Source organism: Hypanus sabinus, chromosome 4 (assembly GCF_030144855.1).
Source record: "Hypanus sabinus isolate sHypSab1 chromosome 4, sHypSab1.hap1, whole genome shotgun sequence".
Taxonomy (NCBI): domain Eukaryota; kingdom Metazoa; phylum Chordata; class Chondrichthyes; order Myliobatiformes; family Dasyatidae; genus Hypanus; species Hypanus sabinus.
In genome coordinates this window covers 67,047,333-67,075,218 of record NC_082709.1, presented here as the reverse complement: position 1 = coordinate 67,075,218, position 27,886 = coordinate 67,047,333, and the positions used below count along the sequence as shown (strand labels likewise).

At 42.1% G+C, this 27,886-nt stretch overlaps 1 protein-coding gene across 1 annotated transcript in view; it reads right to left on the bottom strand.

Moving 5' to 3' along the window:
- col6a1 (collagen, type VI, alpha 1) overlaps positions 1-26,011 on the bottom strand; it is a 76,807-nt gene extending 50,796 nt beyond the window's left edge. Inside the window, exons 1-15 of the mRNA XM_059967344.1 lie at positions 25,785-26,011; positions 25,347-25,476; positions 13,637-13,840; positions 11,072-11,231; positions 8,671-8,784; positions 7,872-7,892; positions 7,736-7,756; positions 7,596-7,640; positions 6,945-6,998; positions 6,488-6,532; positions 6,358-6,384; positions 4,464-4,490; positions 4,306-4,350; positions 2,662-2,715; positions 194-256 (exon numbers count right to left, since the gene is read on the bottom strand). Coding sequence (XP_059823327.1) covers positions 194-256; positions 2,662-2,715; positions 4,306-4,350; positions 4,464-4,490; positions 6,358-6,384; positions 6,488-6,532; positions 6,945-6,998; positions 7,596-7,640; positions 7,736-7,756; positions 7,872-7,892; positions 8,671-8,784; positions 11,072-11,231; positions 13,637-13,840; positions 25,347-25,476; positions 25,785-25,872 — 1,098 coding nt within the window. The 5' untranslated portion in view covers positions 25,873-26,011. The remainder of the gene's footprint in view (positions 1-193; positions 257-2,661; positions 2,716-4,305; positions 4,351-4,463; positions 4,491-6,357; positions 6,385-6,487; positions 6,533-6,944; positions 6,999-7,595; positions 7,641-7,735; positions 7,757-7,871; positions 7,893-8,670; positions 8,785-11,071; positions 11,232-13,636; positions 13,841-25,346; positions 25,477-25,784) is intronic.
- Between the last annotated feature and the right edge of the window lie 1,875 nt (positions 26,012-27,886).

The window sequence follows — 27,886 nt, the reverse complement described above, 5'->3', positions numbered from 1 at the left end:
TGTGGCCAGAAGCTATTAATATTCACAATGTTTCCATTTCTTTTCTTCAGTTGGGCACCAAATGACAGAACATTGAATAGGCCTATAATAGGGTTCAATTGAGGGTTAGGCAGCTATGGCTTTAGTTGAAGTCTGATTGACAAGCACTCCTCGTTTACTGCAAAAACTGGGTACCATCTGGATGTAGTCCTACCTTTTGTCCTTTTTTTCCATATGGACCTGGATCTCCTTTGAGGCCTTGCTCTCCAGGAGTACCCTACAAAAAGAGGGAAGAAACACATGGTTTGTACTCAACCCTTCACTTGCTATTAAATGACGGAAAGTAGAGAAGTTTCATGTCCATATTCTTAAGATGGCCAGGTGTTTTGACGCAATGTATGTGAAACATGAAATGGGGAGCATTATAACCATGCCCCTGAAGTTAACCACCACATATTAAGTTGCTGACTCTGGTGAGATATATGCCCAGAAGCCTTACTTGCTAGCTTCTGCTTCCGGGTATCTCGCCCCTCCATCTTACTATTAATCTATTGACATGTCCATCCATATGGTACACTACATTCCAGTCAATGAGAAGATGAACAGATCACCTATTCCCCTCATGGATGATCCTTGTTGTTTGGTCAAGTACTTCCTCTGTATTTCTGATAATTTTTTAAATTAATAAATGAAAGCAAATTAAAATATACACACAAAAACTTCACATTGCCATGACTTTTCTCTTTGGGTTACTCAGAACAATACGCTGAAGGTTGTTCTTTTCATCTTAGGGATATCAGGGAAAGATAAGAGATCACAGTGAGTGCTTACCCTTTCCACTAAATACCCATGTGTTTTTTGGTGATAATATGGGTGATCTCTGAGCTGCAAAATCTTTCGTGTCCAAGCTGAGGATGACTAACAGTTGAGGTTCAAGAATCTACAGTGAATATCCTGCATTTGCTGTGTGCAGCAATCTACAGACGTAGGACCCCACGCGAGGGGGCTCTGCAGGGAAGAGGGGCCTGTGGCAATAGACAAGGCCAAACCTAATCAATTTTCCACCAAACGCAGGCAAACCCCCTTGGAGATTTGCCGAGTAACTTGAGTGGTCACCTCTCCACTGTGATGGTACTGAGCAGCACCACGAGAGCTGCATTGGTCTTGGACAGTGTCTCTGTTTGGAGACAGAGCTGAAAGGCAGGCTGAAACCTGAGGAAGGTTTTATTAATGAACAGACTCATAGGAGAAGACAAAATTTGGTCTATGTAATTAGCTAAATTGTTGTACAACTCTTACCACGTCTGGGGATAATTTAAGAGCTGACACATTTTTATGAAGCCAAAAAGCAAGTGTCAGCTCTACAGCCAATAGGAGAGCTTCAGCCTTGAACCCCACACTGCTAGGCCACCCCATACAGCCAGGCCACCCCACACTTGGCAAGCTAGGTTTTCTTTACTCTCCACTCTGAATGGACAGACCTGTTGAAATTCCTGCTCAGAGTGTGGGCATTGCTGGTAAAGCAAATCACCTTGAGAAGATGGGATTGGTATCAGCATCATTGATGGGGCGGCTTGCTACAGGGAGTGGCTGATTATATTGGGCAGCACAGTGGTGCAGTTAGTCGAGCCACTGCCTCACAGAGCCAAAGACCAGAATTGCATCCAGACCTCCGGAGTTGTCTTAGAACATAGAACATAGTAATCTACAGCACATTACAGGCCCTTCGGCCCACAATGTTGTGCTGACCATGTAACCTACTCTAGAAACTGCCTAGAATTACCCTAGTTCATAGCTCTCTATTTTTCTTATCTCCATGTACCTATCTAAGAGGCTCTTAAAAGACTCTATTGTATCTGCTTCCACCACCACCACCGGCAATGCATTCCATGCACCCACTGTCTGTGTGGAGTTTGCATGTTCTGCCTATGATATTCGGTTTCTTGTGATTGTTTTACCTTGATTTCCTTTCGTACCACATGGATGTGCTGGTCGTTAGATAATTGGCAACTATAACTACTGCTTACAGCTGTAGGAAGTTTTAAGTAATATATATATATACTGCGATTATCTGTCTGTAAGGAGTTTGTATGTTCTCCCCATAACTGGGCGGGCTTTCTCTGGGTGCTCCAGTTTCTTCCCATAAGTTAGGATTATTAAGTAGTGAGCATTGTAATTGGCACCAGAAGCGAGGTGACACTTGTACAAAGGATGCATTTCACTCTATGTCCCCACATAAGTGTGACAAAAAAAGCATCTTTAGGTAGCTAGTGTGTAGGTGAGTGGTGGAAATCGGAGAGAGGGGATACGGAGGGGTCCGGGTAGGGATGGGAACGTAGGGAGAATAAAATGGGGTTAGGGTAAATGGGAGGTTGGTAGTCTGAAAGCTGAAGGGTTTGTTTCTGTGCTGCTCATGACAGCTCAGACAACCACTTTTACCACCTTATTTAGAAACAAATTCCAATGCACAGTTCATTGCGGGTAAACACAGCTTTTCCAGAGCACTTCCATAAGCTCTTTGCAGTAAAAAAATCTTTACAGTTTCATCATCGTCGCAAGAAGAGGTTTTGCTTTCAGCTTAATCAGCTGCTGCAGCTTAATATGTGGAAGTTAAATCGCTGGTTATATGCCTACTTGAAATGATCTAATTAGTGAGATCGCCGTGTCGGGCAACACACTTACGGTAGGTCCGGAAGATCCAACACAGCCTGGAAGACCAGTGAAACCAGCTTCACCCTGAGGAAAGAGGACAGGGTCAGAAAGGTGTAAATCCTTGTAAACACAAGAGATTCTGCAGATGCTGGAAATCCACACGAACACACAGAAATGCTGGAGGACCTCAGCGAGTCAGACAGCATCTGCGGAGAGGAATGACGAGCCAATGCTCCTGACCAAGACCTTCCATCGGGACTTCATCAAATGTGACTCTTTATTCTTCTCCATTAATGCTGCCTGACCTGCTGAGTTCCTCCAGAATTTTGTGTATAAAATATTATACCTTCTTTATTTAATACATTTTGGGCCTTGCAGGAAAATGTAGGGTAGTTTTTCTATTGCCCGTCCCTCCGTGGCCCAAGAAGATGGTGGTGGGAGTGGGTGGTTTGCCTCAGGGAGAGTTAAGAAGAGCAGTATCCTTTTCTGGATTCTAGCTCAGGTTATTGAGTATTGTTGGGTACAGAGTTCTGGGATTTAGACTTGGTGCTGGTGAAGGGATGGAAATCCGTTTTCAGGACAGCACGGTAGTGTGGCGCTTAGTGAATCGACTTACAGCACCAGCTCTGCTCCTGGAACCAGGCACAGATTCCACCTTCTCATTCAAAGGCACTGAGTGGCCCAATTTACCCAGATCACTCTGTAATCCATGCAGAGAAAACTCAGCAGAGACTGGGTCATGGGGTTTTACTAACAACAGCAATTTTAATCCAACCCATTCAATGGGAAACAGTGATCACAATGGTTTGGGTATAAATCCAGCTTTCCAACTGAGCCCATGTTTATAACTCCCAGTGATACACTTGCTTCACTCCAATCCATGCGCCATCAATTTTCTGGCTCTTCCTCAGGGAATTGGACTAATATTATATTTTCTGAATGTATGTGCCAAGGTAACTACATGTGCTGGGTCTGATTGCTGGTGCCGTGTTTTATACCTCGTGCCCCAGCAGAATGTCATTTCATTTGGCTGTATAGACATGTATGGCTGAATGTCAACTAAACTTGAACTTAATGCCAAACAATTATCTGGGAACTAATTAGATAGACTATGTTCGTTAACAGTGCAACTGCACTGGTACAACTGGATATAACTAACCCTGAATGTTCCTACCTGAACATGCATAACAGCAGTGAAAAACTCTGCTTAATCCCATGAGACAAAGGGATCTCCACCCAAAATGTCGACTAACCCTTTGCTCCACAACTGCTGCTTGATCCTTCAGCAGTTTAACCCCAACTTTCAACTGTCTACAGTCTCTTGTGTGCTCTTGCCTAATTCTGTTTGTATAGGTTCATTAACTGCTGTTCAAGATGATGTCAAACATTAAGTATAGCCCTCTGTTAAAATACCTACTGTGTCAGGAGTCTAAAAGCACTAAGTATCTCATAAAAGTACTTCAAACACATCAAATACATTATATTTATATTACCATAAAATAGATAAATATTATACAACATTTTAAAGTGTTTATATTAATACCTTTCCCATTAAAATAATGGAGAAAACATTATGTTACATAAGATCCTTGGATTTTATTTCACTCTATCTACCTAACTCTGAACAAGATTTCCAAAATATTACTTAATTCCATTCTACACCATCTCACTTACCTTCTCACCATCTAGCCCATCTTTTCCAGGGAACCCCTTTGCTCCCTAAAACAATCAAAAAGAACAGCATTAGCACAAGAGAGAGCATACATGCGATTTTATAATTTGCCAAAAAAAAATCTCCCTAAAGAACTGAAAAGAGTCAAAACTGCTCGTACCTTAGCTCCTTTGTATCCTCTGTCACCCTGGAGAATAAAAGACTCAGATTTAGCAAAGTGCACACTTGTCTACTGCTTCGGCATCTTCAAGTTGTCCCCAAGATGGATTTTGACTGAATATGGAGAGTAGGAGTGCTTTCTCTCCCACTGAGCTGAGGTAACACCAGATCACATGCTCTTTTGTTACTAACATGGTTGCAGTAGATTCTTTCCCGCTGATGCTGGATCCCTTCCCTTGCTGACATGGTGCTGGTAGATTCCTTTCTCTGGGATATACTGGATTCTCCTCCCTTGGTGTTAACTGATCCCAACGCGGTGTTAGTAGATCCCTGTCTCCTATTGATATTGGATCCCTCGCTAGTCGCCCCTCAACCAATACCACTTCACCCACACTCCTTAACTACTCCTACTTCTCTTCTCCACTACAATCAATCGCAAACCAGCAAACCAGGGGCCCCCAAAGTGATGTGAGTGGTGAGACATTGTCCATTGGCCTATCTGTTGTAGATTCTTCCTCTCTACCACTTTCCACCCCTTCCCTTTGATCCACCATGACTGCTTTGCAGATACTTCCATTGCTGTCCGAGTGCTTGTTAGGGGCAGGGAAAGATTATGTGTTAACTTCAGCTGAGGGGCTCTCTACAGCTGCAGCGCTCACTGATAGTGATTGGACTCCTGTTGTTGTCTGTAAGGAGCTCATATGTTCTCCCTGTGACTGGATGGGCTTACTCCAGGGGCTCTTGTTTCCTCCCACATTCCAAGGACGTGTGGTTGGGGTTAGTGAGTTGTGGGCTTGCTATGCCAGCGGTGGAAGCACGACAACGCTGGCAGGCTGCCCCCAGCACAATCCAGAGGCTGGGTAGGCTGCCTTCACGAAACGACACATTCCACTGCATGTTTTGATGTACACGCAACAAGTAAAGCCAATTTTATTTTAACTTAATCTATGCTTCACATTCGGCAAGAACCATCCTTGTTTCACCCTCACAGCTGCCTGTCATTTGGGCTTCAAGATTCAGAGTGGAATGAACAGGTAGTCACAGACCTCAAACCTCCTCTGTTCCACTTTGGTTCAGTTGAGAGCTTCTTATAGCTCTTCTGTCACCCACTGTTGTTGAGCCAGCTATGCTTTCAACAGAGTTTAATGAGGAGCAAGTAATCCTGAAGACCTAGAGGGGTCTGTATTTGTGTAGGTGGGAGCATTGACTTGCCTGGCACAGTGAGGCCCAAGGCCTGGACACTGCTTAACAAAGAGTTTTATAAAATATAGGATAATATGATACCAAAAATCACAGAATCTCCTCTGACTCTTCACTGCCCAGGAAGATACTTCATTTCCAGATCCAATTGATTCACAATACTTCATTGTTTAAATTATAATCAACTTATCACCCCGTTGATTCACTAGTTACCCGACTTAAACCTAGGCTCACCTGGTTTTTGATCTTCCTGTCAAGCTACCTAATAGTTTTTGGGGTCTTTGGTACATTTCCCCTTAAGTCTTTTCACTAGAAAGAGAACAATCTTGTGTTTTATATTTTGTAATCACCATGTGCAGGCGTCTGGATTAATTAATTCATGGAAATAATGTTCTAAATTAGATTCAGATTTGGATTCATTTTATTGATCAGATGTACATCAAAACGCATTGTTTTATTTCAAGACCAAAGATCCAAGGATGCAATATACCAGACTTCAGCCCCGCAAGTGTTGACACACATTTCAGCATCCTGCAAAGTTCAGTAGAACAATGCAGAACACAACAAAACAGAACGCAGCAAGCAACTAACCACTAACAGAAAAACGAGCCTCGATCTCACCCACCCACCCACATACTACACACTAGAAAAACAATGAATGGAAACTTGGTCTGGAAATGCACTGGCATCCTTACCTTACCACCACGTTCTCCTTTGTCACCCTGTTGTCAAAAGAAAGAAGAGACTGTTAGCACAAGGAGGATTCAGGCATTGTGCCTTGAAGATGAGGTTAAATGTTTCCCATAGTTGAATGCAGATAGATACCTTCATACCCGGGTGCCCTGCCGGTCCTCTCTCACCAGGACTGCCCTGAAATAAAGAAGACAAGGTGTCAAAACATGGGAGAATAAATTCAAGCAGTACTGTCCGGGGCAGGTCATTGGTGATTGCACAAACTGGATGCATTTCATGCTGCGTGGGAGAGTTTTTTATCTCCTGGATGGGATATGTATTATCAGTACTGACTTGAAGTTGATAGGTAGACACATCTATCATGGAGAGATACCAGTGCACGATTAAATATGAGCGTTGTGCAGCTTACATTGATATCAGACTGGTACGCACTGAACTGGAAGGTTAAATGCCCGGAGGGGAACAACTGGGAATGATGAATTGTTTCAGGACCTAATAGGCTTCGTGTGACGTGCGGCCATTCTCTCCAGCATCTGCTGCATTTACAGGCAAAGCTCAGGGGATGCAAGAGGAAAAAGCTTCTGATTACCTGATCGCCAGGTGGTCCTACAGGGCCATGGGGGCCCCGGCGTCCTTCGGAACCCTTTTGGAAAACAAGGAAGTACCATTAGCCTTTAGATGCATTAGGTGAATTCTGTAATACTGATTGCACGTTTCAAATGATTCAAATATATTTCAGTAATTGAGCAGCCACATAAATCCTTGTAAGTTCATGAAAGGTAGGAAGGCCTGCATTGCAGCAAGATTTGTTTGGAATTGGCTCTAGCTTACAAGAACAGAAGCGTTTTGTGATATCATTCTGAGGTCTAGGGGCTCCTTAGTAGTAAAGAAGGGTGGATTTATGATGTTTTATTAACTTTGAAGTAACTTATTTAGAAAATTCACAAACAAAATTAAGTAAAATATTCTCAGCACAGCTGATTGGTGTCTTTCAGAATCTTGTGACATCAGGAAAGCCCAAATATAAACAAGTGGGGATTTATTCATTGGAGCAGATATCACAGTCTGTGATTCCTGTACTCTGCCCAGTGGTTCCTGGAAAGCTTCCATAAATACCTGGGAAACCTGGCATAATCCTGTCATCCATGGAAAAAGAATGATATTACCAATACTGTGGCTGTCACAAACAGCCACACAGCCCTCTGCCCCAGGTGCAGATCACCAAATCCATGATACTAACCGGATCTCCGGGCTCACCAATTTCTCCTTTAACTCCAGACGGAGCCTGTTGGACAGAAATAACATGTTTCATTGTGCAAAGGCTCCTCTGAGGAAATAAACTTTTGGTATATACAGAGGCAACTCTGAAGAGTGACTTACCTGACATTCAAAAGAGCAACACTGCAAATCAGAAGAGAAAAGAGAAGAAAATGAAGAGCAAGTGTTACTCACACAGTTGAAAGCTAATAAATCCACATAAATAAGTTCAAAGCAAAGATATCATGATGGATCATACCACTTTCTCCACTTCAGCTTTCTGCAAGGGAGAAAGAGAAAAGGTTAACACTGTTTGCAAAATAAGCAAATATAGATTACAATTTGATGGGAGGGAGGGGAGTGAAATTGAATATCAGTAGAATCATGAATTCAAGCTGATCAAATATCTTTTGCATGTTTTCTGCCCACTGAAGTCTAACACTGGCTTGCCTTCCAGCAGTCTCAATGCAATCATGAAACCAGCAACTCCATTAGATGGCTTTTTATATTTGTCTTTAGACAAAAAAGGACAAACTTAGGAAAGGTGACATACAGGTTAAGTGAACTTCGAGGTTTTTTTGTCATTATGAATGAGGATGTGCGGGGAAGAGCGAGAATAAAGGAGAGTGAGGACTCAATAATGGATATTGTTCAATGTTGGGTATAGGAGTGAATGGGCAGCATCTGCTTCTTTCATGATACATTCATGAAGGCATGAAATGACCCTCACAATAATAATGGGTGCTACTCAACACTTTTTAAAGCATTGCACTCTAAAGTAGATGGATAGTGCTATCAGGTTAACAGTTATGGACAGGCAAGTGTGTTTAGACAGTATTATCAATTCACTTGGTACACTTTTCACCTTAAGGGAAAAAGAGGTGTATCCGATGATGACTATTCTTTCTGCTTGACTCAAATTCTGATTTTTTTTTATCATTCTCATTGGAAGCAGATTGGAGAGGATCTGCCATCCGAATATTTCTCATAACAATCTCCACACTTGATCAATTGATGATGAAAAACATATTTTACAAGACATTTTCATGGATACTTACAATTATTTTAATAATACCATTGATAGTGTTTTCTACCAGCTCTGGGTCTCTGCTGGTTGCTGTGTAGTTATTGCGAAATTCTGGAAGACTGGCAATCAAATTTAACCGTGATTCCTGAAGTGACAATTAATTTACAAACTTTAGACTGAAACTCAAGAGGAAACATTTAAAAGCATACATTCTAAGACCTTTAAATCACTGTTTCTCGTTTCTTTGGGTTTCTTTATTCTTCAATGGTTTTTACTATTTTGTCTGTGTTTCAAAGCAGGAAAAGCTTGAACATAGGCCCCCAAGATCGGTCAAATGGCCCTTACTTTTTGTGTGTGGATTATTTATCTGCGATGTTCACTGACATGACCTGATGTGCTGGGCATTTCCTACAGCTCTGACCTGCACTTCACAGCTTTCTCCTTCCCTTTTGTTTCCTCTTTCTCTATCTGCCCTCATTAATCAGTAAAGAAGAAAATGTAACGCCTTTCCTCACAACACTCCTGTGTTCACCTGATCAGAGATATCTCCTTCTTCCCTACCCGATAAGATAAAACTAACTTGTTATCTCTCTTTCGCAGTTCTGACAAAAAATCTTCAACTTCAGATTTTCAGATCTTCATCTTCAACTTTGCACACCTGCTGCCTGACCTATTCGATACTGCAGAATTTTCTGCCCTTATTTCAAAGGACACAAGCCACGGATTTGAATCTCTAATGCAACAGCACCTCCAGGCCAAGACCTAACGCACTGCTGCTGGAACCCCACGGTCTGTGGTCTATGGTCTCTGACCTGGGCTCTGCGGTCTGTGGTCTATCCTCTTTGGCCTAAGCTCGACTGTCAGTGTGGTCTGTGGTCTATAGCCTAAGCTCTCCAGTCTTTGTCCTTTGTAGGAAAGGACAAAGGATTCAAATACTAGTATTTGAATCTGACTGATAGATAGATCAGACAGGTAACTGCAAGAGATTCTGCAGGTCTTGGAAACCAGGGGCAATCCACACAAAATGCTGGCGGAACTCAGCAGGTCAGTCAGCATCTATGGAAATGAACAAACAGTCTACGTTTCAGGCCAAGACCCCTCATCAGAACTGGAAAGGAAGGGGGAAGGTGACTCAATAAAAAGGTGGGGAGAGGGGATGGAGGACAAGCCAGAAGGTGATAGGTGAAGCCGGGTTAGTGGGAAAGGTGAAGGGTTAGAGAAGAAGGAATCTGATAGGACAGAAGAGAAGATGATGGAAGAAAGGGAAGGAGGGTCACCAGAGGGTGATGTCAGGCAGGTGAGGAGATGAGGTAAGAGGTCATAAAGGGGAATAGAAAAAGAGGGAAGGATGTGAGAAAAAAAATCACTGGAAGAAGAAATCAATGGGATGTTCGTGCCATCAGGATGGAGGCTACCAATATAGAATATGAGATGCTGCTCCTCCACCTTCAGAGTGTGGGAAAAGAGAAGTCTGTGGATTGACTTGTCAGGATGGGAATAGAGATAGGAATTAATTTGGTGGGCCACCAGAAAACTCTGCTGAGGTACTCAACAAAGCAAACCCTAATTCACATAGGGTATCAACAATATACAGGAGACCACACCAGGAGCACCAGATACAATAGACAACCCCAAAAGATTTGCAGATGAAGTGTTGCCTCACCTGGAAGGACTGTTTGGGGCCCTGAATGGAGGTAAGGGAGGAGGGGAATGGGCAGGTGTTGCATTTCTGTCACTTACAGGGGGGAAATTAGTAGTCGTGGGGGGGGGAATAGACAAGGGAGTCATGGAGGGAGAAATTCCCATGGAAAGTGGAGAGTGGGGGAGATAAAGATGTATTGGGTTGTGGGATTTTGTTGAAGATGGCAGAAGTCTCAGAGAATGATGTGTTGGATGCTGAGGCTCATGGGGTGGGAGGTAAGGACAAAAGGGACTCTATCACCTTTATGGAAGATGTGGTGACCTTGGATGTTTAGGAAATGTGGCGATACAGGGAAGAGTAGCATCAATGGTGCAGGAAGGGACATCGCTGACGTCCTGGAAAGGAAAGCCTCGCCCTGGGAACAGCTGCAGCAGAGAGAAAGGAACTGAGAAGAGGGAATGGCATTTTTACAGGAGACAGGGTGGGAAGACGAATAGTCAAGGTCAGACTGTCTCTTTGGCACAATCTAACTGTTAACACCATGGTGTAATATAAATGGATGTTTTCTGGCTGCATTGAATCCAAGACTCCCTCACTGCAACTCACTCTTTTTGTTACTTCCAAACAGTCAAACTCTTCAGATCCTCAATGACCTTAACAACTCCTGTCTTTCAAAATCTGAAAGTCCTCATTGTCTCACTTTCGCTGTCACTTTTTGAGCATTGCTATCATCTTACATAATGCATAGGGTCAGTAGAACCCGCAGCAAGTAGAGAGACTAAAGACGTACCAAGTGATCTGGAGTAATGGCAACAGAAAACAACTTTATGCCCTGATGCTTCGCATCAAACACGGCGCTCTCCAGCCCTCCGCACGGCTCTTTGTACCCTTCGATCGGATGCCCGTCAGTCACTACGATCATGAACTTTGTCTCTCGGAAATGAGATCCACTGAAAAGAGAAAGGTGTGGATGTGTTTACATTCTTTGCGAGGGTGAGAACCTGGGGCCAAGGACTGGAGGCCCGGAGGTGGCCTGTCCTAGGGGGGAGTGTGTGTGTGTGTGAGAATTAGAGGGAGGGAAAAGGGCTTGATGTCTCATTGTGTGTGGAGGGGGCATGCTCAGCCAGCAGCAGAAAGTGTGGCAACATTTGACGGCTGCCCCCAGCACCTCCTTGGTTTGTTGGTTGTTAACACAAACAACTCATTTCACTGTATGTTTTGATGGTACATGCGGAAAAGAAATCTGAATCTATTTATTTCCATCCTAGAGGGAAAGTGCAGAGCAGCCTGATTCACTACAGCTCTTACTGGTATGCAATCCCTTTATCTGTCAGTACATATAAACAGAAGAAGAAGCCTTCAACTTGATATAAAGCAGAGACATTGGCAGAATTTACTGTAATCATCTGCTGGAAAGAGATTGCTGAGAAGGGATTGGGGCACAAGGGACATGCTTCCACTATGACAGTGGAAAGAAAGAATCAGGATCTTCTGTGTGTCCAGTTGTTAGACACCTGGTTTTGATCTATGGTTCCAGGATGCCTCACAAACTTGAATCAGCTAAGAAAATGTAGGTTTCTCTTTATCAAATATACCAAGAGACAGTGCATGCCATCTAGCAATATTTTCTTCACACACAAGTACAAAAGGAAAACAATAATGGAATCCAGAGCAACACACACAAAACGCTGGAGGAACTCAACAGGTCAGGCAGCATCTATGGAGAGGAATGAAGAGTCAACATTTTGGGCTGAGGCCCCTCATCAGGGCTGGAGGTCCCAACGGAATATCATGTTACGGATACGGAGAAAGTGCAGTACAGTCAGACAAATAAGGTACAAGGGCCAGCGCAAGACAAGTTGAGAGATCAAGAGTTCATCTTGCATATATATACAGATGAGGTTCATTCAAGAGTCCTGTAACAGCGAGGTGGAAGCTGATATATGTTCTTGTAACTTCTGTCTGATTATGAAGATTATGAGAAGTAAAAGGTTAGTAATCATTGCTTCACAAATAGGAGAAGGTGTATCTGTGGCATGCTGATGTGACTGATGCTTAGTAGCATCAGGAACTTCGAGGTAGCAACTGAAGAGCAAAAGTAGAAGTAGTATCCATCGGTGTTTTTTCTTTACAATTCAAACTAATATGCACTAGTACAATGTGCAAGGATGTTTAAATATTAGAGGATCATTAGAACCATTGACTTAAATGATTCCATGTTGGAAGCCATGCCAAGGGAATTTGACAAAGCTACTATATGCTATTCCATCAAATCATAACTTTTTTGGTAATGCCATATGTACAATGATTATGATGATGATTATTATTATCATTCCGTGAGGCTTAGCTGCAAAGGAGCAATGCCAATTGGGAAAACTGATGGCAAAATTTAATCTGGGATCCAAAGTGCCCAAGTATTAGATATACTGAGTAAACTGAACCTATTTTCATTTAAAGAAAATAAAATCAAGATTGAGGTATGAGTCAGTTCTTTAAGAATCTATAATACTTAAATATAATTATAGTAATGAACTTGAGGGCTAAGTGGCAATCGGTCATAGTTATCACTTTGTCTAATAAATTTCCAAGTTTCACCATGTTTGTGTCAGTAGACCAACTAGGAGGTCTGTGGTAGAACAGAGACTGGGAATTTTAAAGTTATAGATAGGAACAGAATATGATGGCCAAACATATGGAACGGATTATGGCTGCACTGATGCATGGAAAGATTGCTTGATAGCCATCTGAAAAATCAGCCATTTTCCATTGTAATTAAATATGCTTGAGGAAAGGTCCCCTGTGTACATGGTACATGCCTCCCAGTGCAAATGAGCAAAATAATAACTGCTGACACTGATTGGCTACGAGAACCACTGTGACCTGGATCCCGACACAAGTCATTATTTCTCAATGTCAATGGCACGATTCTCTGGTGCCATGGCATGATTGCAACTCGCCTCAAATGGTCTGGTTCTAATGCAATGTCACTGCTGGAAATGAACCCTGAACTGATTCCACAACCTACAGACTCACTTTCAAGGACTCTACAACTCATGTTCTCAATATTACTTATTTACTTATTTTTTTTATTTGCCCATTTTGTCTTGCACATTGGTTGATTAGCATGTGTGTATTTTTTCATAGATTATATTGTGATTCTCTGTTCTACAGTGAATGCCTGCAAGAACATAAACCTCAGTGTCATATATAGTGACATACTTCCATAATAAATATACTTTGAACTTTGATGAAATCGTCGTTCTGTCATTGAATCCATGTGGAGCTTACACAGGTACTTTTACATCATCTTAGCTATCTTCTGTTATTGGTAGCTCAGTTCCTGATGTTCTCTTACCCCGAAAGGATCTCTTCCGTTCCGTTCCGTATAGCACAGTCTGTGTAAGTGCCTTTGCCAATGTAGTTTATCCCCTCGACATTCCGTTTTATGGCTGACTTTCCATCATAATCCATAAGAGTAAGAGGGTGAACCTTCTGCACTGCGTCACTGTAATGAAGTACGCCAGCATTCCATTCCAGTATACGGTCACAGCGGAAATACCTGAAAAAGACAAGCTCTTTGTGATAGTCACATTTGTTTTAAGTGACACCTTTTTCCTCACCCACTTATGTTCCCTTCCCATCTCAAGAGGAGCAAGGGTTTGCTTTTGAGTTTGCGGACAGCCAAGAGGACGGGAAAATCTTTGTCCTGAATCACCAGCATCAATTTAGCTTTTACACCATGTGTTCTCCAATCAGCTAAATTCATTGTGACTAAAAATGATGAAGACAAAACTACCTTAAAGAGGTGGCTCACCAAGGAACAAGGATGATGGCATTAACAATATTCAGACGATGTTTTGCTTAATTTATTTGAGTAAACACAGGGTTGACGTGGCCAAATGTTTATTTTAAGAAGGGGGCAATGAAGAAAGTCTCATGAACGTGCTTTTAATTAGTGAGTTTCTATGGAAATAAGACCAGTGGTAAATTAACATTGTTGTTTGTGTTGATGAGTCAAAGCCATTAATTCCAGTGTGATGGTTAAGGACTTTTATACTGTACATATGTTTTCTAAGAAACTTCACTGTGAGAAAATTCTTTAAATGAAACAAAAACTCAGCTTTGATAGATAACACATAACCCGGCTAGTTCTTTCCTCTCGTGAACACAACAGATTCTGCAGATACTGGAAACTCAGAACAACACACACAAAATGTTGGAGGAACTCAGCCATGCAGGCAATATCTATGCAAGGGAATAAACATTCGACATTTCTGGTGAGATCTTTCACCAGGGTTCTCTAATTCTTCCCTACAGGATTTGAGCCTCTGCCAATCCCTTTGCGCCAGGTAATCTACCATGTTCAGTAGAAAAGCCCAAATGGCTCACTTTTTGGTGACATCTGTTAAACTGAAAATTTCATCACTATTGCCACAGCCACAAATTTTTTTAATCTGCTGAAACCTTTCTCACTTCATTCATCATTACATTATCATTTCTTTGCCTTTTTGGTACTCATGGAAATATATATCTGCCTCTTAAACTTCACTTGTCCTTATGTTTGACAACAGACGTTGATAGTTCCTATCATGTGTCTTAATCTAGTACCTCTTCATTTCTCATGTTTGCCATTGGTCCCCAGCAAGTACAGCTCTTTGGGGAAAAGTTCAGGTTTCTATTGGTTTAACTTTCTAATCATTCCTGATGGGCTGGCTCATTATGGATCCCAGCAGAAATTTCAGAATCAGGTTTATTATCACTGACTTAGATAATGTGAAAATGTGTTGCTCTGGGGCAGCAAGTACATAAAAACATGTAAATTATAAAATAAATAAATAGTGAAAACTAAAGGGAAAACAAGACATTTGTCATGGTCCAAGGGCTGCTCAGACACCTGGAATAATGGAAGGGAAGAAACTATTCCTAAATCATTGAATGTGGGTCTTCAGGCTCCTGCATTTCCTCCCTGGTGGTAGTAATGAGAAGGGGGCCCTGGATTGTGAGGGTCCTTCATAACAGATGCCACCTTCTTGAGGCATCAGTTCTTGAAGCTGTCCTCGATGGTGGGGAGTGATGGAGCTGGCTGAGCCTACAGCCCTCTGCAGCCTCTTGTGATTCTGTGCACTGGAGCCTCCACACCAGGCTGTGATGTAACCAGCCATAATGCCTGCACTGTACATCGACAGAAACTCGCAGGCATCTTTGAGGAAATATCAAATCTCCTCAAACTCCTAAATCTGCTGGTGTGCTTTCTTGTCCTCACTGCTGCTGCTGGAGTCCTCCCTAAGACCAAAAAAGTAAAACATATCACTCCAGTTCTCCGATGGCCACACTGGCTTCCTGACAATCAGAAGATTATTTTAAAGTATTACTACTGGTTTATAAAGCACTGAATAATCCAGGGCCAAACTTTTGCTGCATTATGAATCTTCCCAAGCTATCAGGGCATCTCGGCAGTTCTGCTCTCCATCCCCAGTCAAAACTAAACATGGTGAAACAGCTTTTAGTTACTATGCTCCACATATCTGGAATAAACTTCCAAAGGGTCTGAAGTCTGCCCCAACTTACTGCTTTTTTAAAATTGAGGCTTAAAACTTTTCTTTTCGCTGTATCTTTCAATTCGAACTTCCTGCACTGTAATTTCTATTTAGCATATCTATTTTTGTATGATTTTACTCTTATATATTGTCTTAAATTTGATGTTTGAATTTCCTATCTTGTTCTATGTAAAGCACTATGAACTGGCTAGTGTTTGAAAAGGCGCTATAGAAATAAACTTGCTTGCTTGCGAGCTTGTTTTGTGATTACATCGATGTTTTGGACCCGGGAGATTGACCAGCACTAAGATGTTGATGCTCAGGACCATGAAACCTTTTCCACTGCTAACTCTTCAATGCAGACCAATGTATGTTCTCCCAATTTCCCCTTACTGAAGTCTGCACTCAATTTCTTCTACTTATTCAACCATCTTCATAACTGATATTAACAGTGGAAAGAGTGAATCGTTTCAAATTCCTGGGTGGTAAAACCTTTGAAGGTCTATTGTGGGCCCAACATATCGATGCAATTACAAAGAAGGCAGTCATATTTCATTGGGAGTTTGAGGAGATTTGGTGTGTCAACAAAGACTCTAGCAAATTTCTACAGGTGCACCATGGAGAGCATTCTAACTAGTTTCATCACTGTCTAGGATGGAGGGTACAGGATCGCTAAAGGGCTGCAGAGGGTTGCAAACTCATCTAGCTCCATCATGGGTACTGTCATCCCCACCATTGAGGAAATCTACAAAAGATGATGGCTCAAAAGAGCAGCATCCATTATTAAGGACACCCCATTATCCAGAACATGCGTCTACATATTGCCACCTTCAAGGAGCCTGATGACGTACACTCAATGTCTTAGGAACAGTTTCTTCTCCTCCACCACCAGATTTTTGAATGGACTATGAACCCATGAACACTACAGTTATTATCATGACTGGTTGAATTATCACTTAGTACGGCAATTCAAATATGCAGGAATGTAATCAAGTGCAGAGAGCGGAGAACTCCACCCAATATATCACGGACACAACCCTCCCCACTACTGGCAACAACCATAGGAGGCACTGATTGAACAGGACAGCACCCATCATCAGAGACCCTCACAGAAGGTAGAGCTTGAGGGGGGGGGGGGTCAATGGCATCCAATGGAGACTCCTTTGCTTGCATCTTCGGAAACAGCTCTATTTCCATCTTTAATTTCTCTGTTTTTCCCTTTCAGGGTTATTATGAAGACCCTGACCAGGAGTTACACGCTGACTGCAGTTCTTTGCGGGAATGGTACCTGCTCTTGGGGTTCTATAACTGGCCGTTGTTCGGCACGCTAAAGTCTGGCCTAAGAGTCCGGCTCGAATTCGGAAGTCTGGGATCTCGGGACTCTGGAGACGGGCGGATCGAGGGTCGGTGTCATGACAGGAGACCCGTGTGTCATCGAGGGAGTCAGGATGTCTGTGACTGTGGGCCTGGAGACCTAGGATCTTCAGGCACAGAGCTCAAAAAGGGCGACGTAACAGACTTTTAACATCGTAAACCAGCGAGTTGTTTGTTATGTCTCCCCGCTCGCTATGAAAGTGGAGACACTTTTTTCTCCCTTATTAGGGAGAAAGAGAGCCTGTGGTATGTCGTACACCGGGTGAAACACCAAGTCTTTGGGGTAACTGCAAGTCTGTGTCTTTGCTATTGTTTTGATCGCACTTGAGTGCTCGGTGGTGGTGCCGATGCTTTTTTATGCCGGTGGGGGGAGGGGGATTGTTAGCGTCTTAGTCAGGAACATATACCACTCAGCTCTTGAAACAACCAGGAAAATCCTAAGCTCTACAGTTTAGCAACACTGCGACTACCTGACACTAAAATCGACTTGTTTTTCTTTATAATTGTGTTCTTCCTTGTAACAACTGTGTGTAATTTACATCTAATTTTTTCATTTTTTTCTTGCGAATGCTGCTTTTATGATATTATATGTGCCTGTGATGTTGTTGCAAGGAAGTTTTTCATTCCATCTTTTTAAAAATGCATTTTTATGTATGATAATAGAGTCGACTTTGATTTTAAATGCACCTTGCATGGTGACCACTTCCACTGAGGCAGCATTCCAGGCCTGGAAGACAATGAAATATTGCCTCCATAGGTGAAACTTTTACTGAAATGGTTGCACCCAGAGGCTCTCTGAGGTTCAGCATGGGAGAGTAAAATTAGGCAGAGCAATAGTGATAGAAGACTTGATAGTTAGGAGGACAGATGGGAGATTCTATGGCTGCAAAAGAGAAGCCAGGATGGTGTGTTGCCTCCCAGGTGCTAGGGTCTGAGATGCCTTGGGACAGCTGCAGAAAATTCTCAAGGGGCAGGGTGCACATTGGCACCAATGACATAGGTAGACATGGGGAAGAGGTCCTCTGCAGTCGATATAGGAAATAGAGAAGAGGTTCTGCGTAGTCAGTAGAGGAAGATAGGGAAGTAGCTAAAGAGTAGAACCCAAGGTAGTAATCTCTTGATTACTTCCAATGCCATGTGAAAGTCAGGGCAAGAATAGGTGTCATGAACCTAGTGGGCCTGTGCATCTGTATTTGATAATTGTTGTCTAGTCTACAGTTGTTAAGCTCTTGTGCTTTCTGTTCAATCCTGTCAAGTTTATTTTGACTGACATGGGTTTTCCGCATACTCTGATTATTTAAAGTGGACTCCTGATTAGTGCTAATGGCGGGGTTCTTGTGTTTTGAGAATGATTTGCCTTGTGGTGCCAATCAATCAGGCCTACAATATTCTGTTGGAATTCCTATGAATAAACTCTTGTTTCCAATTCTACAAGGGAGTCTGTCAGTCCTCTGCACCTGGATTCAGTCAGCTCTCAGCGCACAGCATGACATTAGGACCCCGGCTAAAATAGACCCAGCAGAGGTTCAATAATGGCCTGGACAAAGACAGCATAAAAGCAAAAGAGAGGGAAAATAATATAGCAAAAATCAGAGGAAATTAGAGGATTGAGAAGCTTTTAAAAACCAAATGAAGACAACTAAAAACCTGATAAGGAGAGGGGCGATGAAATATATAGGTAAGCTAGCCAGTAACGGTAAAAAGGATACCAGAAGTTTTTTCAGATACATAAAGAGAAAAAGAAAGACAATAGTGGAAAATGATGCTGGAGAGGTAGCAGTGAGGGCAAAGAAATGACAATGAACCTAATAAGAATTTTGTATCAGTCTTCACTGTGGAAGTCACTAGCAGAATGCCAGCAATTTGAGAGTGTGAGGGGGCAAAAATGAGTGTAGTTGCCATTACTAAGGAGAAGGCACAAGTGAAGCTGAAAGCTCCAAAGGTAGATACAGTAAGAGACCTGCACTAGATGGACCACACCCCAGGGTTCTGAAAGGGGGATTTGAAGGGCTTGGAGAGACATTAGTAATGATTTTTCAAGAATCACTAGTTTCTGGAATGGTTCCACTGGACTGGAAAATTGCAAATGTCACTTTGCTCTTTAAGAAGGGAGGAAGGCAGAACAAAAGAAATTATAAGCCAGATGGCCTGATTTCAGTGGTTGAGAAAATGCTGGAGTCCATTATTAAGGATAAGGTTTCTGGAGTCGCATGATAAAATATGTCAAAGTCAGTATGGTTTCCTTAATGGAATCTTGCCCAGCAAATCTGTTGTAATTCTTTGAGGAACTAATAGGCAGGATAGATAAAGAAGAGTCACTGGATGATGTTTACTTGAATTTTCAGAAGACCTTCGACAAGGTGCCACAGAAACGGCTTCTTAGCAAGATGAGAGCATATGGTATTACAGGAAAGATACTTGCATAGAGAGAGGATCTGGTGACTGACAGGAGACAAAGAGTAGGAATAAAGGGGGCCTTTTCTGGTTGGCTGCAAGTGACTGGATGACAGTATTTTGGATGACAGAATTGATGGCTTTGTGGCCAAGTTTACAGATAATATGAAGGTAGGAGGAGGGGCAGGTAGTGGTGAAGAAGTAGGGAGTCTGCAGAAAGACCAAGACAAATTGGGAGAATGGGAAAAGAAGTGGTAGATGGAATATAGTGTAGAGATGTATATGATCATACATTTTGATAGGTGAAATAAAGGCATAAATTATTTTCTAAATAGGAGAAAATTTGAAAGTCAGAGGTTTAAAAAGACTTAGGAGTTGTTCTATAGGATTCCCTGAAGGTTAACTTGCAGGTTGAGTGGCGCCAAGGAAGGCAAATTCAATCTTGGCATTTATTTCGAGAGGACTAGAATATAAGAGCAAAGCTGTGATGCTGAGGCTTCATAAGACATTGTTCAGACTGCACCTGGAGTATTGTGAGAAGTTATGGGTGCCTTATCCAAAAGGTGTGCCAGGTTTGGAAAGGGTCCAGAGGAGGTTTGCAATAATGATTCCAGAAATGAAAGGATTAATGCATGAGGTGCATTTTATGGCCCTTGGGCCAGTACTCATTTGGAGTTTTGAAGAATGAGGGGGATCTAATTGAAGCCTATTGAATATTGAAAGGTCTAGATGGAGTGGATGTGGAGAAGATGCTACCCATAGTAGGTGAGTCTGGGGCCAGAGGGCATGGCCTCTGAAAAGGGATGTCCATTTAGAACAGAGATACAGAGCAATTTTGTTTACCATAGTGTGGTGTATTAGTGGAATCATTGCTACCAATGGCTGTGTCATTGAGCATAAGCAGAGTTTGGTAGATACTTGGTTAGTCAGGATGTCAAAGGTTATGGGGTGAAGGCAGGAGAATGGGAATGAGAGGAATAATAAATCAGCCATGATGAAATGGCGCAGCAGACTCGATGGGCTGAGAGGCCTAATTCTGCTCCTACGGTTTATGGTCCTCCACACACTTTCCCACAGATTAATTCATATAGCCAAATGAACCACACCCAGATTTTTCTGTATTGGTTCCAGAAGCCCTGTCCCACATGAACTTCAGAAAGTAAGTCAGATTCCAGTTGAAAAAGACAAGCTCTTTCTAACTGTTCAACAGTAAGTGGATGAGTTATGATGAATAATGAAGACATCACCATCTCTGTTTCTAATAGCAACACACAGGATTAGTTAAATTGTTCTGATGCTTCCAGTCTAAGCATGACAACAAATAGGCAACGTGCTGCTCTCAAATTTGTGCTTACTTTTTAAACAGGCAGTGAAGTGGAATGGTTAGTAGACCCACTTCCTCACGGCCCCAGAGACACTGCGTGGGCTGGTTGGGTACTTGGATCTCTCTATGGCGTGGGTAGATTCTGGGGGAGTTTGATGAGACTATGAGGGAATAGTTTTCTGGGAAAGTTGTTGGGGGAATGTGATTGTTCTGTGAGCAGGCATGGATTCAGTGTGGTGAATTGGCCTCCTCCTAAGCTGTACCTAACATGGAGAAATACCACAAGACAATTGCTGTATTTATAAAACATTGGTACATAGAAAGGGGAAAGGCTCGTGTTCCTATAACAGACTGGGTCATTTGATGACCCAGAATGAATAGCCCAACCAGTCTCCTGTGCACAGGACATGAAGAGAAGATTAAATCAGTGCCAACGGTGCTTCATTTGCTATCTTGAGATAATTCATGATAAAAATGGCTCTCAGCCAAGCTTAAAGCACTGTAAATCAAAAGTGTGGAATAGTATTTTAACAAATTACAGAAAGGATTTGACTTCAGAACATTCTCTGCAATTGAGAGAGAGCTTGTAGGTGTGGTGCATCGGATGTTTGGAAGACATTTGATAACAGTTGTGAACAAGACTGGAGTACATTAAGTTGTGGGTGACACACTAGTTGAGAATTGCTTAGTGAATACAAAACAAAGAGCAGGATTAAATGGGATTAAATGGCTTCTTCTCGGGTTGTCAGGCTTTGACCAGTGGAAGGGTTAGCACTTGGGCCCAAGTATTCACAATCCACATCAAAATTTGCCTGAGTGGGCCAAATGTGGCATTTAAGCTTGCTGTTGGCACAAGGCTAAGCGGGGATATCAGAATAAGAATGCAAAGAGGTTTCAAGGGCGAAAGTGGGCAATTATTTGGCAGATGGAGTTTAATAGTAAAGAATTCTTACTACAATTAAACAGAGCAATGGTGAGGCCACACTTGGACTACAATGTGACTTCACCTATCCCCTAACACTGTCTACTCTTTCCTGTTCCCTTACATTCTTACTCTGGCTCTGCCCCCTTCCTGGTCAGTCCTGATGAAGGGTCAACTGTTTATTCCTCTCTATAGATGCTGCCTGACTTGCTGAGCTCCTCTAGCATTTTGTATGTGTCACTTTTGTGTAACATTTTGGACTTCTTACCTGAAGGATGATATACTTGCTACAGAGGTCTCAGTAAACTGGTCCCTGCCATGACTGGCTTGTCGTCAGAAGAGATTTGGTGAGACTTGGTGCTCTCTAGCAGTAAATATGACAGGTGACCTTATGAAGATGTACCAAATACACAGAGGTCGTGATGGGATGGGTCTGCTGGCAGAGGAGACTTGAGCCAGGAGTCACTGCCTTGACACATAAGGTAGTTCATTTAGGACTGACATGATGAGATATTTCTCCATTCAGAGGGTGGTGAATCTTTGGGATGGCCTTCCTTGGAAAACTGTGGAGACAAGTCGTCCAAGGCAGAGAACAATGGATTTTTAGACTTTAGAAGAATTGAGGAATATGAAAGCCAGGGAAAAAAGTTTGAGATGGCTGTGGAAAGAATGCAGAAAAGATCCAAAAGACTGTCTCCTGGAATGGAGGGGTTTGGTTAGAAAGAGAGATTGATTGGGCTGGGTTTGTACTCATAGGGACTTAGAGGGCTGAGAGGTGACCTTCCAGTTGCTTAGAGAAGGGCATAGACAGGATTGATAGCTTGAACCTCCCAAGGAGCTCTAGCATAATCAGGAACAGCTTTAAGCAGAGAGGTAGAAACTTAGAGGAATTCTGAGGGGTAATCTTTTTATCCATTTGATGGTGTCTTTCTGTAATGAGCTGCCAGAGGAGATGGTAAAAAATCTCACAATGTCTCTGAGTTTTTGCAATGTAACTACCTCATTATTCTTTCTATTTGCACTATTTATTTATAGTAATTTTTAAGCCTTTGCACTGTGCTGCTAACACAACACCACACATGTAATGTCATATGGTAGTGACAATAAAAGTGATTCTGATTCTGAAAAACAAGGTATGGACAGTGAGTCATTGTTGCCTTTGAATCAATAGGTTGTGGGTTCAAGACCTGTCTCTTATTTGCAGGTAAAATCTCAGCCATGGCAGGATTTCATGACAACATTTGAAGAAGCTATAAGAATGTTCCCAACCTTTTGTACACTCGTTCCTTCAGAAGCATCCCTAAGGTAGATAAGGTGGGGATATGGATTTGGTTTTGTGGCATCCTTGGAGTACACAGATTGCTTTCTACACAACATAAATGATGGATTGCTATAAAGCAATTTTGCACATTCTTTGCTTGTGTAAATTGTATTTCTCAAATCACTGTACATTCCTTTGTAGCTTCCTCTTTAGGCAATTTATCATGAATTCATGCGCTTTCGATCAAACCAGGAGTGCAGCAAGGCCCAAAGACCTTTATGTACATACACTGAGCATGTTCATCCCTGAGATGAACCCAAAAGTTGTCATAGTGACTTCTGGAAGGTGACAGGTGTCATGGTCGGCAGCAGAATGCAGCCATCTTGTCTATTGAGAGAAATGTGTTACCATAACACTATCAAAAGATTTCAAGAGGGCACGGCACAGTAGTTGCCACACAATGCTGGAGACCTAGGTTCAATCTTGACCTCAGGAGCTAACTGTGTGAAGTTCCCGTGACCACATGGATTTCTTCCAGAAATCCCAATGATGCATGGCTGTCAAGTTAACTGGCTAATGTAAATTGCTCCTAATGTAGGGATGTGGCTGGATAACTGGGTGGGAGATATTGAAGGAGAAATGTGACTAATGTGGATGCATGTTTGATGGTTAGTAGGGACGTTATAGGCTGAAGGGCTTGCTTGTAGGATTCTATGCTCTTTCTCACTTGCATTTTCAGCTTATTTCACCATCTTAAGCAGGTCCAATCCCTTCAAATGCTAAAGAATTCTCAACACTTCTTGTTGGTTAGATCACTAGACAGTATTTTTTGGGGCAGTCTCCTATTTTAGGGCTGGGGATTTTCTGTCTACCAGGAAGCTTGAGAATCTTGGATTCTTCTCAGAGCAGCTGACTAAGGTGAGATTTAATGGAGATACCTCAAATGAAGGGCGTTAGTAGAGTGAGAGAAGAGAAAATTTCCACTGATCTCTGTGCCAGCAACTGGAAGGCATGGAGTTAATTACAGACAATTGATGGGGTTTGTTTCATCTTAGAAAGTTGGTCTGCAATACCTGAAAACTCATCTGAGTAGCTTCAGGATGGATGGAACTGGACAGTAACCGAACAGGAATTGTTTGTACAATGGAAAAAGAAAAAGGGACTGGAACTAACTGGAAAATGCTGATTGGGCCAAAGGAGTAGTGTAATCCCTCAGTCTCTACAGTGACTTGTTTTTCAAATATACTTCATTAGCTACACACCATGGAGGAGGTCCTGAGAATACCATATAAATCTACCATTTCAGTGCATTAAAAGGCCTGTTCTTTTGATGACCATTAAAAATTCCACTCACTTAGACTAGTTGAGAAGCTCTTAGAGAGGCAAGTGGATGATATAAAAATGGAGGGCTATGTAGGAGGGAAGGGTTAGACCGATGTTACAATGTTAAAATGTCAGCACAATATTGTGGGCTGAAGGGCCTGTAGTATTTTGTGTTTACAGAGCCAATAACTTTCTATTGGAAAGGAAAGAGCTATGAGAGAACCAGCAAGAAATATCGCCCATTGACCATTACCAAGGTTCAACCTTCCATCATCAGTGGCATTGTCTTCTGACTCTGCTTTCCTAAACCACTCTGTTCATCTTCCTTCCTTTAAGAACCCAATAAAACCTGTTCCCTGGCCTAATCTTAGCCCAGAATTTCTGACGATCTCATAACATATTTTAATGCAATTCACATTTTGCCTAATTGCATTCCTGAGAAAATTGTTTATAATACTGAAGGGTGTACTTAAGTATGTACTACTCATGAATTGTGGATAAATTGATGTTTGCAGTGTCTTAATTATGTGATGTTGGTCCAGGGCACAGATAATCCCACAGGTATTAGCTTTAGTGATCTATATAGCTTGAGACAACAAATTATAAACTTTGCTAGCTGAAATCCTCAACTGAAATGGCTGATATCTAACCAAAAAACACATCCATTTCTGCTCTACCACCAAATGAGAATGAAGCCGGAACTACAGATATTTTCAACATTAGCAAAGACAAGGGATCACAGACAGATTTTTTTTACAGATACTTTTGATAAAATGGAATACTTGTGGAAGAAACTGGTCTCGTCCAAAGGAACCACCCTCACCAGAACACCGGCGCCATCTTCAGGCATACGGGAGCCAGTCATTCCAAGTGTTTCAGTTCCCGATAGTTTGAGACAGAGAATGTAAGAGAAAAGAATGTAGTGGTTACCATTTGTCCAATTTGTCGATGAAGGCTTGAGTAAATATCTTCAACTGATTTACAATGTGTCCATAGGGCTGGACTCTTAAAGCAACACTCTCAGATGTGTCCAACACAAAATATAGATCTGCGGGGCAATCTGTGGAGACAACAGGATGGTTACAATAACTCAAATTTGAACCATGTCAGGGAATTACCAATAAAAGTTGCTTTTTAGAAACTGCAAGTGAAATGCACGTCTTTGAAATACAAGGAACAATTGCCTCTTTTCTTCCTTGCATATCTTAGTAAATGTGACAGATTAACTCAGAGACAAGAAAGTAACGTCGAGGAGTAAAAGGACAAGTAAACCGTGTTGATCAAAAGCAATGAAGCCACCCATCACTTGACAGAATTCCTCTACGAAAACGTTGAAATTTCTTCCAAGCACAGATTGCAAACACCTACCTGGATGATGGAAGTTGTTTTCTTCAGCCGGGGTAAGCTTCCACACACAGCAGAGTTCGATCAGTACGAATAATATCTTTAAAGCCATGGTTTCCACTTCTGCAGTAGAACTCGTGTGCTAAGCACACGGGATATGAAGCAGAAACTAGGCAGGGAGAGGGAGGCAGAGTAGCAGAAGCCTTCGCCTCTGCTCCAGACGGAGACCGAGTATGAAGTAGGCTGGCCCTAAAAGCATCCAGCCAGGAATGGGAAAACTGTGAAAGTATGTGTCTCCATACAGCTGTGCAGAGAGCCCAGCAGCTGCCAACAACTGCTCTCTCATCAAAATTACCATAAATTATGCATAAGAGGTAACATGATTACATTTTGCATATTCATTTAGTATTTCCAATTCTGTAATTTCATTAAATGAAAGTAAAAAAAAAGTTAATCTTTGCCAAATCAATGTTGAAATCCCCCTGTTAGGTCCCCCATACTGCCCCACCCATCAAATGCTGGCATTGTAGCCTCCAGCCTGCTCCAAGCTCACATGTGAATCTTAAAAGGGTTGTTTTTCTGCCTCAAAGTTAAATAGTCCTAACCGTAGATGCATCTTTCCAGAGATTTTGATCCAAAGAGAGGGTCAGTAAACAGTGTGTGCAGGTTTACAATAAATGACCAGATCAAAATAGTGCAAGAAAAGAAGAAGTAGTTCCGACCCTTAATGTGTTGCATGAAAACAGATTTTAAAAGGCTTTCAGAAGGGAACTAGATAAATACACGAATAGAGGGACATGCAAGAGAATGGAAAGATATCAAGGGAATCACCACTGTTCCGTTCCTGGGTTTGATTGCATAGGTTGTCTGTCTATTTACACCCTAGTATGGCAGGTCCTTTCATCTGTCTGTACAGATGGTAAATCTATAGTCTAGTATGGCCACTGAGATTTATCTCTCTGTGGTGACCAGGGGTAGCATTACCTCCCGAGGTAATGTCTCGTAGAAGTCAGTGCAGTCTGAAATGGAAGCTATTCAGCCCCACTTGCCTGCTGCCCTGTTCAGTAAGGTCAAGGGTTATCTAATAACTCAGAACTACTTTCCTGCACTGACCACATATCCTTTGATGCTCTTAACATTAGTCATGCATCAATCTCTGTATTGATCATCCTCAACCTAAATTGGATATAAAATTCCAAAGATTCGCCAATCTTTAGGCGGAACAATTTCTTCTTTGTTCTGATTGGCTGAAAATTTATTTTTAGACCATGACTCCCAGTTCTGTGTACCTCAGAACATCCCAACATCTGCTATATCAAGTCCTGTTTACATTTTGTACATTTCAATGAATTCTTTTCACCTTCCTCTGAATTCCAGAGTACAGGTCCGACCAATTTAATGTTTCCTCATGAAAAAGCCCCTCTCCCCATCCCAGGAATCCATCTCGTGATCCTTTGCTAGACTCCCTTTATTGTAAGTGCATCCTTCATTATGTGGGACAATCACAGTGTACATAATATTCCAGATGAGGTGCCATTGTATGTAATGTCAGTGAATCACCTTGGCTCTTATACAGTACATACAACTTTTCTTGCTAATATATCCAAATTGCATATTGCAGCTGTATGCTAACTTACAATTATTCTTCTGAAAGGGAGCCCAGGTCCCACAGAGCACCAACATCTTTCAATCTCTCCCCATTTAAAAAATGCTCCCCACTTCTATTTTTTAGACCATAAGACTGGAGAGAATTAGGCCATTTGGCACACTGATTCTACTCTACCATTCCATCATAGTTGATTCATTATCCCTCTCATACCTATTCTCCTACTTTCTCCCAATACCTTTGATATCTTGACTACTCTGAATGACGGCCTCCACAGCCATCCATAGCAATGATTCCACAGAAACATCACACTATGGTAAAAGAACTTCCTTCTCATCTCAGTTCTAAATTCCTTCTCTTCAGAAGCTGTGCACTCTAGATTTGCCCAATATGGGAAACATCTTCTCCACATCCACTCTATCTAGACCTTTCAACATTCAATAGGCCTCAATTAGGTACTCCTCATTCTTCGAAACTCAAGCAAGTACTGGCCCAGAGCCATCAAATGCTCCTTATACAT